The sequence below is a fragment of the Mandrillus leucophaeus genome, unplaced genomic scaffold (assembly GCF_000951045.1).
Source record: "Mandrillus leucophaeus isolate KB7577 unplaced genomic scaffold, Mleu.le_1.0 Scaffold665, whole genome shotgun sequence".
Lineage (NCBI taxonomy): Eukaryota > Metazoa > Chordata > Mammalia > Primates > Cercopithecidae > Mandrillus > Mandrillus leucophaeus.
This window is the reverse complement of record NW_012107197.1, coordinates 1068242-1084353: the sequence shown is the minus strand read 5'-3', so window position 1 is coordinate 1084353 and position 16112 is coordinate 1068242. Positions and strand designations below refer to the sequence as shown.

Sequence of the window (16112 nt, the reverse complement as noted above, 5' to 3'; positions counted from 1 at the left end):
TGTAATCCCAGCACTTTGGGAGCCCAAGGCAGATGGATCACGAGGTCAGAAGTTCTAGACCAGCCTGACAAACATGGTGAAACCCCATCTCTACTAAAAATATAAAAATTAGCCGGGTGTGATGCGGTGTGCCTGTATTCCCAGCTGCTCAGGAGAATCACTGGAATCCAGGAAGCAGAGGTTGCAGTGAGCCGAGATTGCGCCACTGCACTCCAGCCTGGGCGACGGAGCGAGACTCTCTTTTAAAAAAAAAAGAAAAGGCTGGGCACGGTGGCTCAAGCCTGTAATCCCAGCACTTTGGGAGGCCGAGATGGGCGGATCACGAGGTCAGGAGATCGAGTCCATCCTGGTTAACACAGTGAAACCCCATCTCTACTAAAAATACAAAAAAACTAGCCAGGCGTAGTGGCGGGCGCCTGTAGTCCCAGCTACTCGGGAGGCTGAGGCTGAGGCAGGAGAATGGCGTAAACCCGGGAGGCGGAGCTTACAGTGAGCGGAGATCAAGCCACCGCACTCCAGCCTGGGCGACTGAGCAAGACTCCGTCTCAAAAAAGAAAAAAAAAATTGGTCTCAGTTCAAATTACTTTGCACAACATTTAGTCTATAAAATGATCACTAATTTCAGGGCTGTTTAGGAAGGCACATCAAAGATCTTGATGGTGTACGTGTGCCCTCTGAGTCTATTATTTCCTTTCCAGGAAATTATCTGAAGGAAGTAATCAGGGCTAGGTGTGAAGGCTATGTGCAATGGTGTATTAAATCCCATGCAATAAAGACAGATAGGCAGATTTTGGTATGAGCCATGAACTGATCAGTACACAGCCATTAGAAAGGTATGGATAGACGCTCATGTTCGATGGCAAAGTGAAAGGAAACTGCATGCTTCGGCTCCAATGATACTATATAAAATGTACCTTCATGCTTCTAAATTGGAAATTTATAATCTTATGATTACAATACTTATCTCTGGCTTATGAGAAGTTAATTTTTAGGAAACTCGTTGACTACAGTAAATTTGTTGTATATTTCTTTTACCGAAGTATAACTCACAAGAAAAGGCCTAGATCCTGTTTCTTTGGTTTGATTTTTGACAGCTGTATACATTTCTGTTAACTAGCATTCAAAACAGGAAGTCCTGTCTTTTTCTGATAGTCAGATCTCATTAGAATTTCAGTGGCCGGAGCTCAGGTGACAGCTGTCCATCATTTGTGCCGTTGCCAGGTCTGCGTGCTGCTTGACCCCTGCAGACCAGTGCGAAAGGGCCCCAGTGTCGAGCTTTTCACTCTGCATCTTTGGCACTCTCGTCGTCTAGTAACTGGCAACCAGCAAGAAACTCAGAAATGGATAAATATCCAAAAGAGATTTTTTTTAGGCATGCTTTTTTTTTTTTTTTTTTTTTTGATGGAGTCTAGCCCTATCCCCTGGCTGGAGTGCAGTGGTGTGATCTCAGCTCACTGCAGCCTCCTGGGCTCAAGTGATCCTTCCCACCTCAGCCCAGCACATGCTGGGACCATAAGCATGTGCCCATGCCCAACGAATTTTCCTAATTTTTTTTTTTTGGGGGGTATATATGGGGTCTCACCATATTGCCCAGGCTGGTCTTGAGCTCCTAGGCTCATGCGTCCCCCACGTTGGCCCTCCAAAGTGTAGGAATTACAGGCATGAGCTACTGCACCTGGCTAGACATGCCTTTTTTTTTTTTTTTTTTTTTTTGAGAGAGATGGAGTCTCACTCTGTTGCCCAGGCTGGAGTGCGGTGGCATGATCTCGGCTAACTGCAACTTCCACTTCCCAGGTTCAAGTGCTTCTCCTGCCTCAGTTTCCCAAGTAGATGGGACTGCAGGCGCACGCCACCACGCCTAGCTAATTTTTGTATTTTTAGTAGAGACGGTGTTTCATCATGGTGGCCAGAATGGTCTCGAACTCCTGACCTCAGGTGATCCACCTGCCTTGGCCTCCCAAAGTGCTGGGATTACAGGCGTGAGCCACTGTGCCCTGCTGACATGCTTAAATGTCTGACAGCTTTATGTCTGACAGTGAATTTCATTTTGCCAGGGCTCCTTCTACCCAGGGATTTATGTATTTTTGTGCGGGCAGGAGTAGCAGTTTCGTGACCCAGGAATGATCAGTGTGTGGCTTCCTGTTCTGGTTTTTAGCCATGGAGGCCCTTAGCTTGCATGCCCATCAGCAGTGGTGAGAGTGTTTCCCGCATGTGGGTCGCATATTGCTTTGCAAACATGGTTTTCACCTTCACAATCCTAAGAGCTTCCTTTGTTGTCCCCATTTTAAAAACAAGGAAGTGAGGTGTGGAGAGTTGGCACTTGGCCTAAACCCCATTCTACATACAGCAGAGGCCAGAGCAGGATTCAAACCCAGCTCTGTCTGCCACACGCCTGCCCTTGAAGGTGCTTGAGGATCTTGGGAGGATAACTGATCCCAAAGTGGGGGTGTTCCATGTATCCCGGGTCCACGACCCACCGCATTATCTCAGAGACGTTCTCTTGGCAGAAGTCCTCAATGGGCAGCATGTTCCGGCAACAGTCCATCGAGGACAAGGAGGACAAGCCCCCACCGAGGCAGAAGTTCATTCAGTCGGAGATGTCCGAGGCGGTGGAGCGTGCCCGAAAGCGCCGGGAAGAAGAGGAGCGCCGAGCCCGGGAAGAGAGGCTGGCCGCCTGCGCTGCCAAACTCAAGCAGCTGGACCAGAAGTGTAAGCAGCAGGCACGAAAGGCAGGTGAAGCCCGGAAGCAGGCCGAGAAGGAAGTGCCCCGGTCTCCAAGTGCTGAGAAAGCATCTCCCCAGGAAAACGGCCCTGCTCTCCGCAAAGGTAACTGGAAACTCTCCCACCAACTGGAAACTCTGGCCTGTTGTCATCGGCTTGTTACTTGCAACTGCCTTCCTTCTTAGCTAGCAGAACCTATGGCTTACAGCGAGATCGTATAGGGAAGTGTTGGTTATTAAGAGCGTAGGCCTGGGTCAGATGCCTGGGTTCTGATCCTATTTGAACTTCTTTTTTATAATTTCAACTTTTACTTTAGTGTCGGGGTACGTTGTGTGATGCTGAGGTTTGGGGTATGAATGATCCTGTCACCCAGATAGTGAGCGTAGTACCCAATAGGTAGTTTTTCAGCCCTTTTTCCTTCTCCCTCTGAACTTGTTAAACTAACTGGTGAGCACCTCACCTCTCTGAAGCCTGTTTCTTCATCTGTGAAATGGGTTGAGTACGTACCTGCCAGCACGCGGAGGGGTATACAGCACGCTCGTTTCTGGGACATTGAAAGCATGCATCTACTCACTGATGATGCTCATCATTGTCACTATTATCATCACTATCCCTGCCCAACCAAAGACACACGTGCTCCAGGACTTTAATAAAACCACAGATCCTTTAACACGGAATAAAAATAAGCCCACCTGCTTGGTAGAATACAGTTTTTCCTGGTGTTGATTCTAAAAGGAATGGATCACATGGCCCTATTTTTTTTTTTTTTTTTCTGAGACGGAGTCTCTTTCTGTCACCCAGGCTGGAGTGGCATGATCTCTGCTTACTGCAACCTCCGCCTGCCAGGTTCAAGCAATTCTCCCAGCTCAGCCTCCCGAGCTGCTGGGATTACAGGCGCCTGCCACCACGCCCAGCTAATTCTTGTATTTTTAATAGAGACAGGGTTTCACCATGTTGGCCAGGCTGGTTTGGAGCTCCTGGCCTCAAGTGATCCATCTGGCTCGGCCTCCCAAAGTGCTGAGATTACAGGCGTGAGCCACCTTGCCCAGGCAACATGGCCCTGTTTAAGAGTGATTAAGCAGTGCTCTGTAATGCAGAATGTCTCTTGTAGCAGTTTTAAAGAATATAATCAGCTGTTTTCTTTGTAATTTTCTTAAATATACTCAGATCAGCTCTAGTTAGGAAACAAGGGGATGTTTGAGGCTCTGAACGCTTTTCAGGTTAGAGAGCCCCAGCGCCCTCTGGCCAGGGAACTCATCTCTGGTTTTCCTTCTACCCTCCTTCCATTAAAGGTTGAGTGAGGACTCTGCCAGTCTTATAGGGAAGTTGCACTGAGCATTTTCTGAAAACAGGCACTGTTTTCAGTATATTATTGTAATTAATTTAATTCTCACAGAAGCCCTTGGTGAACACATGGTAGTTATTCTTATTTGCAGATGAAGAAATGGCCAAGGAGAGCCTGAAAAATGTGCCCAGGTCACACAGCCTTTCTCTCGTTTTTGTGTTTGTTTTTTTCCTTTTTTAAAAAATTGTTTTTTCTTTTGTATCCTTGTCAGCAGGAAGCCATACACAGTATTTCCATATGTTGAGTTCCTGCTGTTCAGGTGTTGGATATGTGGGCTGTCACTGAGTTCATGGCTGTTCTGTTCTCTGTCAGTCCTTTTTTTTTTTTTTTTTTTTTTTTTTTGGGAGATGATGGAGTCTTGCTCTGTCACCCAGGCTAGAGTGCAATGGGGCAGTCTCACTGCAACCTCTGCCTCCTGGGTTCAAACGATTCTCTCACCTCAATCTCCCATATAGCTAGGATTACAGGCGTATGCCACTATGCCCGGCTACTTTTTGTACTTTCTCTTTTTCTTTTGAGAAGGAGTCTCACTCTGTTGCCTAGGCTGGAGTGCAGTGGCCGGATCTCTGCTCACTGCAAGCTCCGCCTCCTGGGTTCACGCCATTCTCCTGCCTCAGTCTCCTAAGTAGCTGGAACTACAGGTGCCTGCCACCACGCCTGGCTGATTTTTTGTATTTTTAGTAGAGACAGAGTTTCACCATGTTAGCCAGGAGGTTCTCTATCTCCTGACCTCGTGATTCACCCATCTCGGCCTCCCAAAGTGTTGGGATTACAGGCGTGAGCCACTGTGCCCGGCCAATTTTTGTACTTTCAATGGAGATGGAGTTTCACCATGTTGGCCAGGCTGGTCTTGAACTCCTGACCTCAAGTGATCCACCCGCCTCAGCCTCCTAAAGTGCTGGGATCACAGCTGTGAGCCACTGTGCCCGGCCTTATTAGTCCTTTTTAATAAAATGTCTTCCACCTGAAATCAGATCTCAGCTCTGATGTGTGTGACTGACTGTGTGACCCTGTACATTATCTAACCTTTTGACCCTTAGTGTCCTAGTCTGTAAGGTGGCAACAAAAGTGAAGCCTCCTCACGTGTGTTGTGGGGGAGTCCCTGAGCTCATGCACGTGGTACGTTTGGTGCAGGCCCAGGGTTCAGGGACGTGACTATTCTTGAAATAGAGCGTACGTGCCATCAGGAAAAAGTGCTTGCTTGTAAACACTTGGTTGGTTGAGCTTCTGTGAGCTCACTGTGTTACTTCTCTGCTGGTATATTCTCTAGGCTCCCCAGAATTCCCTGCCCAAGAGACCCCCACCATGTTCCCAGAAGAGGCACCCACAGCGTCCCCAGCAGTGGCACAGAGCAGCAGCAGTGAGGAAGAGTCCAGAGAGGCTGGGTCCCCTGCTCAGGAGTTCAAGTATCAGAAGTCCCTTCCTCCCCGATTCCAGCGCCAGCAGCAGCAACAACAACAGGTAAACAGATGAGATGGTAAAAGCCTGTGATAAACAGGCCTGAGTGCTGAGTAGATACTTCCTGTCACCATCCCCATGCCCACCTCCAACTTAGAAAAAGTCCAGAATACCGCTTATGTGTCCCCAAGACCAGTGGGGACTTCAGGAGTTTTACCTCAAAACTTGTTGACCTTGGTAGATCAGCCCCTGGCCATTATTTATTTCTCCAAGTGGTGGAGGTCCCTGGGAATGAATATAGCCCTTGTGGTTTATTGACCTTTTTTCCTGATATTGGTAAGGAACCTATTTAGTGCTGTATGCAGTGAGCTCCACTTTTCTAGTGTGCAGGCTGGTTGTTTTATTTCAGAGCAGTGCACCTTGGACATTCCTTAGAGGACAGTGGTCCCACCCTAGGATCCTCCCAAGGTGTAAGGGAGGCCCGTGAGCTGTTTCAAGAGCTGCCAGAGAGAGGCACGTCACCTTTGGGTTATGGACGTAGGTTTGCAGGTTTCAAGTTGGACAGCTCCCTTCCCGATGTTGCTGCTTAACTAGTTGTGCATGGCCTTGGACGGGTCAGGTATACCCCTCTCACCTATATTTCTTCATGTGTAAACCAGGAAGAATGAATACCTTCCTTTCAGCGTGGCAGAGCGTTTCATGCCATAACACGTATAAACTGGTTTATTGGTGTCACCGTTATTGACTTTTTATAAACTTTATTTTTTTATAAATTTTAAAAGGGACCTACTTTTTGTCGTAAAGAGCATGTGGATAATGGTTGTAATTCCACCAATCTCTCCTAGTCCTGATGGTCTTGAAGCACTCATCAGCAATCGTGCCTACTAGAGTGGTAATAAGTAAAGGAACACAGTAGTCAATACTGAGGAATAGTGCATTTTGTTGGGAAACTGAGGTGATACATAGACATTACTTAGTGCACACCAAACAGCAAGGTGTGCAGTAAATTATTACTAATATTAGCTGAAAATATTTCAAAACCTGTGTGCTGTGGAGAAACAAGCCAAGGACTTAAGGCTTTTCCCAGTATCTCACTTAATTACCTTTAAACTTCTCTGCTCAGCCTCTTCTCTCCTCTGGGCCCCTGAGAGCATTCCAGGGACTGCCTTTAATGTGATTTTAGAGCATGGGAGTGTAGGCGAGCACTGCACAGTTACTCATGTTCGTGGGTTATAGAATTACTGATGGGGGAGAGCTCTGGAATTACTTGTGCCAAACCTAGCAGTGACAGTTGTGCTAGGTAACTCCTTGGGGTGCGGAGGGAAGTGATGGGTAAGTCCTTCCTTAAGAATGGAAGGAATTGTCAGGCGTGGTGGCCCACGTCTATAATCCCAGCACTTTGGGAGGCCGAGGCAGACGGATCACCTGAGGTCAGGAGTTCGAGACCAGCCTGACCAACATGGTGAAACATATCTCTACTGAAAATACAAAAAGTAACCAGACGTGGTGCTGTGCACCTGTATTCCGCTACTCAGGAGGCTGAGGCAGGAGAATCGCTTGAACCTGGGAGGTTGGAGGTTGCAGTGAGCTGAGATCGCACCACTGCACTCCAGACTGGGTGACAGAGCGAGACTCCATCTCAAAAAAAGGAAGTCTGAAAGCACCAGGGCAGCCTGTCTAGTCATAATCGCTGGAAACCTAGGGTGTAGACAGGAAGAGGAGCTGGGAGATGGAGGCCCACAGCCTTCTCTGTGGACTGGGAGAGTGAATGACTCAAGTCTCTTGATTGATGACCTATATTTATTGAGTGCTCTTAATAGGCTCTAGGAGCACCAACAGAACCGTCCAGGGAATCAGCTCAGGATGTGCTGTAGACTGCCAGGCGGATTGGCCGCCTTTTTGTTTTCGGAATGGAAGGATGTGTGCTGGAGGCTGCTTGGGTGTCCTCGGAGTGTGAGGCAGCAGTGAGTCCTGCCTCAAGGCCAATTCAGGGTTCCTTTAGGAATTAGCACCCGGGGTCACTGATGGGATAGAGCAGGGTCTGAAATGAACCCTCTTGAGTAAGGCAAGGGCCTTGATTTTGAATAGTTGACTGATACTTTCTGTTTATCCATTTGTGCAAATGTTCTGTATCCCGAGTGTGGTGCTGTGGGCAAGGGTGCACAGGGAGTCTCTTAGGGTTCGGTGAGGGTTACCAGCAGTCCAAACCATCAACTGCTGTGAATGCAACAAAGGAGCACTGGCCGTTCCGTGGGAGCAGAGAACTGGGGATCTGGTCTCGTCTGGGTGTAATGACAGGCTTCCTAGAGGATGTGTTGAAGCTGGAAACCTGGATTTAGGGATGGAGGGAAGAGGCGCTTACCTAGGGGCCCCAGTGTGTTCCCATGGCCTGAAGTGGTGGCAGGGATATATGGAGCAGAAAGCAGAGGGCCAGTCGTGCAAGGCAAAGCTAGAGAGGCAGACTGGGCAGTCACATGGGACCCAACCCTCACCCTAACCCCATAGGTCACGAGTAGCCTCGTAGGATTTAGGCTGTCGGGTGGAGAGTGGTGGAGAACCACTGAAGGCTCTTTTGAGCTAGGGGTCGACCTATTGGGCGTGGGGTGTCTGTGTGAAAAGATCACCCTAGTCGAGGATGGAAAATGGATTGAAGAGGCCAGGAGGGAGCAGGGAAGGGATGCTGGTATATTATTTAACCTCAGGTGGTAGCTGCAGACAAGGAGAGAAGTGGCCAGCGTCCAGACATTCTGTGGGAGGCTGCTGGTGGATTCCAGGAGTGTCTGATCTAAGTGAAAACCTATCCTGTCTCGTGTACCACAGGCGCAGATGGGCCTCCATTGTGATAATGGCTTGGCTGTCCACCAGCCTTGGACAGGGACCTGAGCTTGCAAGCTGTAACACATTGGGGGCTCCCCCTTGCGCAGCTGCCCATCCCTCCCCTCCTTGGTCTTCTGTTCCAGGTGGGCTTTTTGTGCTGCCTGCTGGAAAGCTGGAAGGCGTGTGTTGGGTGGCATCTCAGCCCCCTGCTGCACCAGCCTGACCAAGTCTCTCTCTTTGCGGGCAGGAGCAACTGTACAAGATGCAGCACTGGCAGCCGGTGTACCCCCCGCCATCCCATCCCCAGCGCACCTTTTACCCACACCACCCCCAGATGCTGGGCTTCGATCCCAGGTGGATGATGATGCCTTCCTACATGGACCCACGCATCACGCCCACTCGGACCCCAGTGGACTTCTACCCCTCCGCCCTGCATCCCTCAGGTAAGCACTGTGGTCTAATGGTCCATACCTGTATCACCCAGGATAGCGCGGTGGTCAAGGGTGTCATCTCGAGTTAAACAGATACACCTGGATTTTGGTCTGGCTCTTTGTCATGTACACGACTGGTCTGAATTTCAAAGGACTCGCTGGCAAAGTATAGGTACAATAATAGTTCTGTCATAAAGATTTGTCGGGAAAGTCATGAAGATCGTGTATCATAAATTGCTTTAATTAATTTTAGATTTCTTCTGTGTCGTTTTGTCCTTCTCATTCTTAATGTTCTTTGTGCTGTCTCTTTTTTCCTTGATTAGTCTTTCCCAAGGTTTGTCTAGTGCCTTTTTAAAATCAGTATTTGGGCTTCTTCATTACTGTATCTTATTTGGGTTTTATTTTAATAATGTCTGGTTTTTCTTTTGTTGCTTCCTTTAAAATATCATACACTTAGTTTACTAATTTCTGGCTTTTAAGATTCTCTTTGTGGTACTAATTTCTAATGTAGTTGCTCTGTGGTCAGATAATATGGTCTGTGTGTTACAGAGCAGGGGTCAGCAAACTTCTACAAATGACCAGATAGTAAGCCTTTTAGGCCCTGATCAACTAGTCAGTTTTGGTGTTGTAGGATGAAAACGGCCATAAATGATAGTAAGTGAGTGAACATGGTTGTTTTTTCCATAAAATGTTACTTATAAAAACCTGCAGCAGGCTGAGTTTTGTTTAATGGCTGTAGTTTGCTGACCAACTCCTGACTTAGGTTGCTTGACATTTGTTGGGTTTTCTCTGTAACCTCTTCTGTGGTGATTCTTTTTTAACATTCTACATTTGCCTGAAAAGACTGTATTCTCTGGTTGGAAATAGTCCATTAAGTTGAGCATGCTAATTGTGTTGTGCAAATGTCTTCTTCATTGCAAGTTTTTATCCCTTTGACCAGTTACTGAAAGGTGTTTTAAAATGTCCCACTATGATTATGGATTTGTCAAATCTTCTTTGGGAGCCTGTCAATTTTTGCTGTGTCTATCTAGAGGCATACAGGTCTAGAATTTCTGTATCTTGTTCCTTCTATCCTTATGTAGTACCCTTGTTATCATTAATAGTGCTTTCTATCTTTATTGCCTACTTTGATAGCAATATAATAATTCTAGTCTTTTGTTGATAAGTATTTGAAGTCTTTTGTTCCAATTTTTACAGTTAGCTTCTTTGAGTCCTTATTTTTTGGGAGTGTATCTTTGTATCTACAAGATGTGTATGGCTTTACCACTCTGAAAGTCTATGACTTTTAATTGCAAAAGTTGGTCCTTTTAGATTTATTGGGATTACTTTTATTATTGTTAGAGACAGAATCTTGCTCTGTCGCACAGGTTGGAGTGCAACGGTGCAATTTCAACTCACTGCAACCTCTGCCTCCTGGGTTCAAGCGATTCTCCTGTATCAGCCTCCTGAGTAGCTGGAATTACAGGCACCTGCCACCATGCCTGGCTGATTTTTTTTGTATTTTTAGTAGAGACGGAGTTTCACTATGTTGGCCAGGCTGGTCTCGAACTCGACTGACCTCAAGTGATCTGCCTGCCTTGGCCTCCCAAAGGGTTACAGGCATGAGCCACCACGCCCAGCCTTATTGGGATTATTATATTTAGATTTTCCAACTATGATATTTCATGCATTCCATTCTTATTCTTCTCTTTCTATGCCTTTTCTCCTTATTCCTGCCTTTTCTTGGTCCTATTCTTGTTTTTCTTTTGCTTCTACATTTCATTTCTATATGTTAGTGGTTACATGAACATTCTAACATGCACCTTCAACTTAGCAAAGTATTTGGGGAGGTAGAAAGTCTTTGTCCCTTAAACCCCCATGAAAGTAGGCATGTGAGTCTGAATTCCTGGGAGGGGGACAGTGGTTTCCCTGCCCTGGTCCAGGCCAGACAGACCACCAGTCTGTTCCTGGTAGTAAAGTGCATATGTCTATCTAATGTGCCTTTTGAGGATGTGGCCCTTTTGGGTCTTTGTTTTAAACAGTGTCTCAGTTGTATCTCCCTGCCCTGTTTAGAAAGACTTCATCCCCTGTCCTGTGAGTGTTAAGGACCAAGCCTGTATCTGACAAATGTGCTTTTCTTGCCCGCTTCCTTGGACTTCACAGGTCTTTGAACCAGGCAAGGTGCATGCGTGTGCGCCTTAAGAGGTCCTCAGGTCAGGAAAGATTAAGAGCCCTGTGATGTGTAGGTGGGTGGGGTGCTGTATCCACGGGACAGTCAGGGTAACTGTTAACTTCTTTGGGCCTTTGGTTGAGCCTGAGATTGGAGCAGGGCTTTCTAAATGAGATGATGTAGATCAGTCTTTGCGTTCTTCAGGACTGATGAAGCCCATGATGCCCCAAGAGTCCCTCAGTGGGACAGGCTGTCGCTCTGAGGATCAGAACTGTGTGCCCCCACTCCAAGAAAGAAAAGTGACCCCCATCGATTCACCCCCTGTGTGGAGCCCAGAGGGCTACATGGCACTGCAGAGCAAGGGCTACCCGCTCACGCACCCGAAGTCGAGCGACACCTTGGCTATGGACATGCGTGTCAGGTGAGATGAAGCCCGGTCCTGCTGCCTTGCCACTGAAGGAAGGTTCCAGGTCCGAATCGAGAGGTCCTGGGATGAGCTACCATCCTCATCCACAGGGCCCTGGGATGAGTTACCATCCCAGGAGACACTGCCCACGGGAGACGTGCTCTTTTGAAGGGACTCCTGGTTCCTTTGGGGAAGGAGAGTGTGAGGAGGATTGCTTGAATGCTTTGTGCAAGAGGCTCTTTTCAGATGGCGAGACTTAAGGTGAAGGAGAAGTCCTGGGGTCATCAAACCCTGGGCACAGGGTAGGTGGGTGGGGACTTTACAAGGCAGGTGGGGTCCAGAGCATGGGTCTTGGCTCTTCTGTGGAAGTAAACAGAGTTAGCCCTGCCACCCCCATGGCCCCAGACTCTTCACGGCCTCCCAGGCTCCAGCTTGCTCTTTGACCCGGAGGATTGCCCGGCTCCTCTGTCTCGCGGGGGCCCGCTGCGCCCACCCAGCGGCCACGACAGTCTTCACTCTCATGGACTCCAGGGGCCACCGACCAATTCATGGCCTGGCATTTCTGAGACGTGTTTAAAGATAGAGCAAATGTTGGTGCTTATGTGTTTTGTTTTTTTTTTTTCTAACTTTCTTTTTTTAAAAGTTTTTTTTTTTTTTTTTCTTCTTTTTAAAACTAAGCTCTGTGTTCAGCATGGAAACCAGGAACCAGGCTCCAATCACATTGACTGATTTTTCTGGTTCCTTTTCAGGAATGAAAGCTCTTTCTCTGCCTCACTCGGAAGGGCAGGGGGCGTAAGTGCCCAGCGCGATCTCTTTGAGGAGAGAGGGGAGGAGTACTTGAGTGCTTTTGACAAGAAGGCCCAAGCAGACTTTGACAACTGTATCTCTTCTCAAAGAATAGGCCAGGAGCTTTTGTTTCCACCCCAAGAAAATGTTCAGGAAGCGGGTGCTCCTGGGGTTCACACCCAAAACCTCAGGTGTTCCCCATTGGAGCCTGACTTTGTCCCAGATGAGAAAAAGCCAGAGTGTGGCAGCTGGGATGTTAGCCACCAGCCAGAGACCGCTGACACAGCCCATGGTGTTGAGCGGGAGACACCCCGGGAGGGGACGGCCTTTAACATCTCCTGGGACAAGAATGGGATCCCCAACAAACAGCCGTCCTCAGAGCCTGAATGGACTCCTGAGCCCCGGAGCTCCAGCAGCCAGCACCCGGAGCAGACGGGCAGGACCCGGAGGTCGGGACCCATCAAGAAACCAGTCCTGAAAGCCCTCAAGGTGGAAGACAAGGAGAAGGAGCTCGAGAAGATTAAGCAGGAGCTAGGGGAGGAGAGCACCCGGCTGGCCAAGGAGAAGGAGCAGAGCCCCACGGCCGAAAAGGACGAGGACGAAGAGAATGACGCCTCTCTGGCCAACTCCTCCACCGCCACTTTGGAGGACAAAGGCCCTGGCCATGCCACTTTTGGCCACGAGGCCACCAAATTTGAAGAGGAGGAGAAACCTGACAAGGCCTGGGAAACCAGACCCCCACGAGAGTCCAGCGATGTTCCCCCCACAAAGAGAAATAACTGGATCTTTATTGATGAGGAACAAGCCTTTGGGGTCAGAGGGCAGGCCCGGGGCCGGGGCCGTGGTTTCCGAGAGTTCACTTTTCGTGGTCGGCCTGCCGGCGGAAACGGGGGCAGCCTCTGCGGCGGGGGGGTCCTGGGTGCCCGCAGCATCTACTGCAGCAGCCAGCGCAGCGGCCGTGGCCGGGGCCTGCGAGAGTTTGCTCGGCCAGAGGACTGCCCCAGAGCCAAGCCCCGACGGAGAGTTGCCAGTGAGACCCATAGTGAGGGCTCAGAGTATGAAGAACTTCCCAAGCGCCGCCGGCAGAGGGGCTCCGAGAACGGGAATGAAAGCTCGCTCCTGGAGAGGGAGGAGAGCACCTTGAAGAAAGGCGACTGCAGAGATTCTTGGCGGTCCAACAAGGTGTGCTCCGAGGACCATAGCGGTCTAGATGCCAAGAGCCGAGGCCCTCGGGCCTTTGGGCGAGCCCTCCCTCCCCGGCTGAGCAATTGCGGGTATGGACGGAGAACCTTCGTCTCCAAAGAGTCACCCCACTGGCAGAGCAAAAGTCCAGGCAGCCCTTGGCAGGAATATGGCCCTTCCGACACATGCGGATCCCGGCGATCTACAGACAGAGACTATGTCCCGGATTCCTACAGACACCCTGACACGTTTGGTGGCAGGGGCTTCGAGGACAGCCGCTCAGAGGACAAGAGGTCCTTCTTCCAAGATGACCACGTGGCGGATTCTGAAAATGCAGAGAACCGGCCCTTCAGGAGAAGGCGCCCCCCACGCCAAGATAAGCCTCCTCGCTTCCGGCGCCTCCGGCAAGAGCGGGAGTCCCTGGGCCTGTGGGGACCCGAGGAGGAGCCCCACCTGCTGGCAGGTCAGTGGCCAGGCAGACCCAAACTGTGTTCTGGGGACAGGAGTGGCACTGTGGGCCGCAGGTCCCCTGAGCTCTCCTACCAGAACTCCTCTGATCACGCCAATGAGGAGTGGGAGACGGCCTCCGAAAGCAGCGACTTCAGCGAGCGGCGGGAGCGGCGGGAAGGCCCCGGGTCTGAGCCTGACTCCCAGGTAGACGGTGGCCTGTCGGGGGCCAGTTTGGGTGAGAAGAAGGAGCTGGCCAAGAGGAGCTTCTCCAGTCAGAGACCACTGGTTGACAGACAGAGCCGAAAGCTGGAGCCGGGAGGGTTTGGGGAGAAGCCCGTTAGGCCAGGTGGTGGTGACACCTCCCCTCGCTATGAGAGCCAACAGAATGGGACGCCTTTGAAAGTCAAAAGGTAAAACCAGACACCATCTGGGCCCTTTTTGTTGTTGTGTTCTGTTTCCAGCAGCACTGAGTTCACGCATGCATGCCGCCGTGTGTCGGGGCTGGGGGCCTGCCCCCAGCCCGTCTGTGCGCGTCTTCATCACCTGCCCCTGCATTGCCTGTCTGCTTTTCTCGTGATGGTGTTATTGTGACTAGAGCCCCCCCAACCCCCCTCCGCAGTGGTGCTCTGAGGCCGCTGTCCAGCACCTGGCCTGGGAGTCCAGGAATGTGTCCCTGCGTGTGTCCCTGGAGCCCCGCCAAGGGGCCGTTGCAACGAGGAGCATTGCCTGTGCACAGTGCCAGGTGCCAGTCAGTCCACCAGAGTCCTCTACTCCGGAGTTGCTGCCAGGCAGCATCCTAGGGGGCATCACTGCCCTCGTGGCTGCATGGAAGTGGCTCTTCCCAGGTGGTTCTGCTTCTCCACTGTGAGATGTGGCCCCACGGTGGGGTTGCCACCTCAGCATGGCAGGAACCCAGCACGTGCAAAGGGGAGCAGGCTGCACATGGTCTGGCGAGTACCTTTTCCACAGCCAGGGGCATTTGGGTGATGACCTCTGCTCAGGGACCAGGAGAGGGTCCCCTGCACAGTCTGGGTTGACTGACTGCACTTGGCTTGTAGCTCAGACAGGGAGGTACAGGGGCTGCTGAGGCCTTCCCTGTCTTCAGCATACTGAGGAAGACGGCTTCACACCTCCACCCTCCTTAGAATTGAAGGCAGAGAAATTCCCAGAGGAGGAGCCACAGGGAACACTGACTCTTTCAGGTGGCGTCTAATCTAGCTTTCCAGGTGCTAGAGGCCGACCCTTGGCTTCACCGCAGTTTTATGCCCCAAGGGCCCTCTGGCAGGGCAATCCTGGAGAGGAGCAGAAATACTGGCGGCTCCATTCCGAGCACATTCCCCTTGACTCTCGCCCCCCTGCACTCTCTGAACATGGCATGTGGGAGAGCCCTGGGGAGCAGAAGCTGACAGAGCCACTTTCCCCAGGAGCAGGCAGAGCCAGCAGGGGCAGCCTTCCACATGTGTTTGCACACGGACATGGATGCACTGTGGCCAGCCAGCCGCTCCTCCCCACCCGAGGAGTCAGCGAGAGGAAGTGGACCTAGATCAGGGTGCCAGAATGCACTGTGGCCAGCCAGCCGCTCCTCCCCACCCGAGGAGTCAGCGAGAGGAAGTGGACCTAGATCAGGGTGCCAGGCTTGTGTGCAGGCAGTGTGCACGTGCATTGTTTTCCCTCCTTCCACAGCCTCTGGTTAACAGGATCCTCTTTCCCTTACAGATCCCCAGACGAGGCCTTGCCTGGAGGTCTTAGTGGCTGCAACAGTGGGAGTGGCCACTCCCCCTATGCCCTGGAGCGGGCAGCCCATGCCAATGCTGACCTTCCCGAAGCCTCCAGTAAGAAGGCAGAGAAGGAGGCCAAGTTGGCTGCTCCGAGGGCAGGTGAACAGGGAGAGGCCATGAAACAGTTTGACCTGAACTATGGAAGTAAGTCGTCCTCACATCTTCAGGGGAAAGAACTCAGGTGGAACCAGGGGCCGGGCAGTCCTCGGGCCTCCCGAGTTTGCCTTTGCACTGAGTACCGTAGCTTTCGGGAACAGCTTGCCAGGCACTGGGCTGGATTCTGGGGCTGTAGAGTTGAGCAGAGTAGGTGGGATTCCCACGGGTGTTGCTCACAGCCTGTTGAATCCCCGTGACACCCTGTGGCTTCTGCGTTTTAAAGAGAGGAAGCCTGGGGCCTAGAGATGTTCGGTGGTGTGTCCAAGGTCGCAGAGCTGGGGTTTAAGCTCTTTGTGTGTTCTCTCAGTCGTGCCCTTGGACCTCTTTGGTTTGGGATAACAACGTTTTAGATGAGAGGTGGCCTGAGAAAGGTGCAGAAGTCCTGTCCAGGTTTCTGTTGAGCTTGACGCTAGATCTTAGGCGCCTGTTGAATTGGGTTGTTCTTGCCTCCTGGTGAATGGAAATATTGTTCCTTCTCGTGAAATCTTGGTTC

General features: G+C 50.7%; 1 protein-coding gene across 1 annotated transcript in view; it reads left to right on the top strand.

Annotated features, from left to right (window-relative positions):
* Positions 1-16112, top strand: part of PRRC2B (proline-rich coiled-coil 2B) — an 82152-nt gene that overhangs the window by 44316 nt on the left and 21724 nt on the right. Inside the window, exons 11-16 of the mRNA XM_012001594.1 lie at positions 2508-2826; positions 5337-5527; positions 8529-8724; positions 11066-11282; positions 12017-14095; positions 15402-15607. Coding sequence (XP_011856984.1) covers positions 2508-2826; positions 5337-5527; positions 8529-8724; positions 11066-11282; positions 12017-14095; positions 15402-15607 — 3208 coding nt within the window. The remainder of the gene's footprint in view (positions 1-2507; positions 2827-5336; positions 5528-8528; positions 8725-11065; positions 11283-12016; positions 14096-15401; positions 15608-16112) is intronic.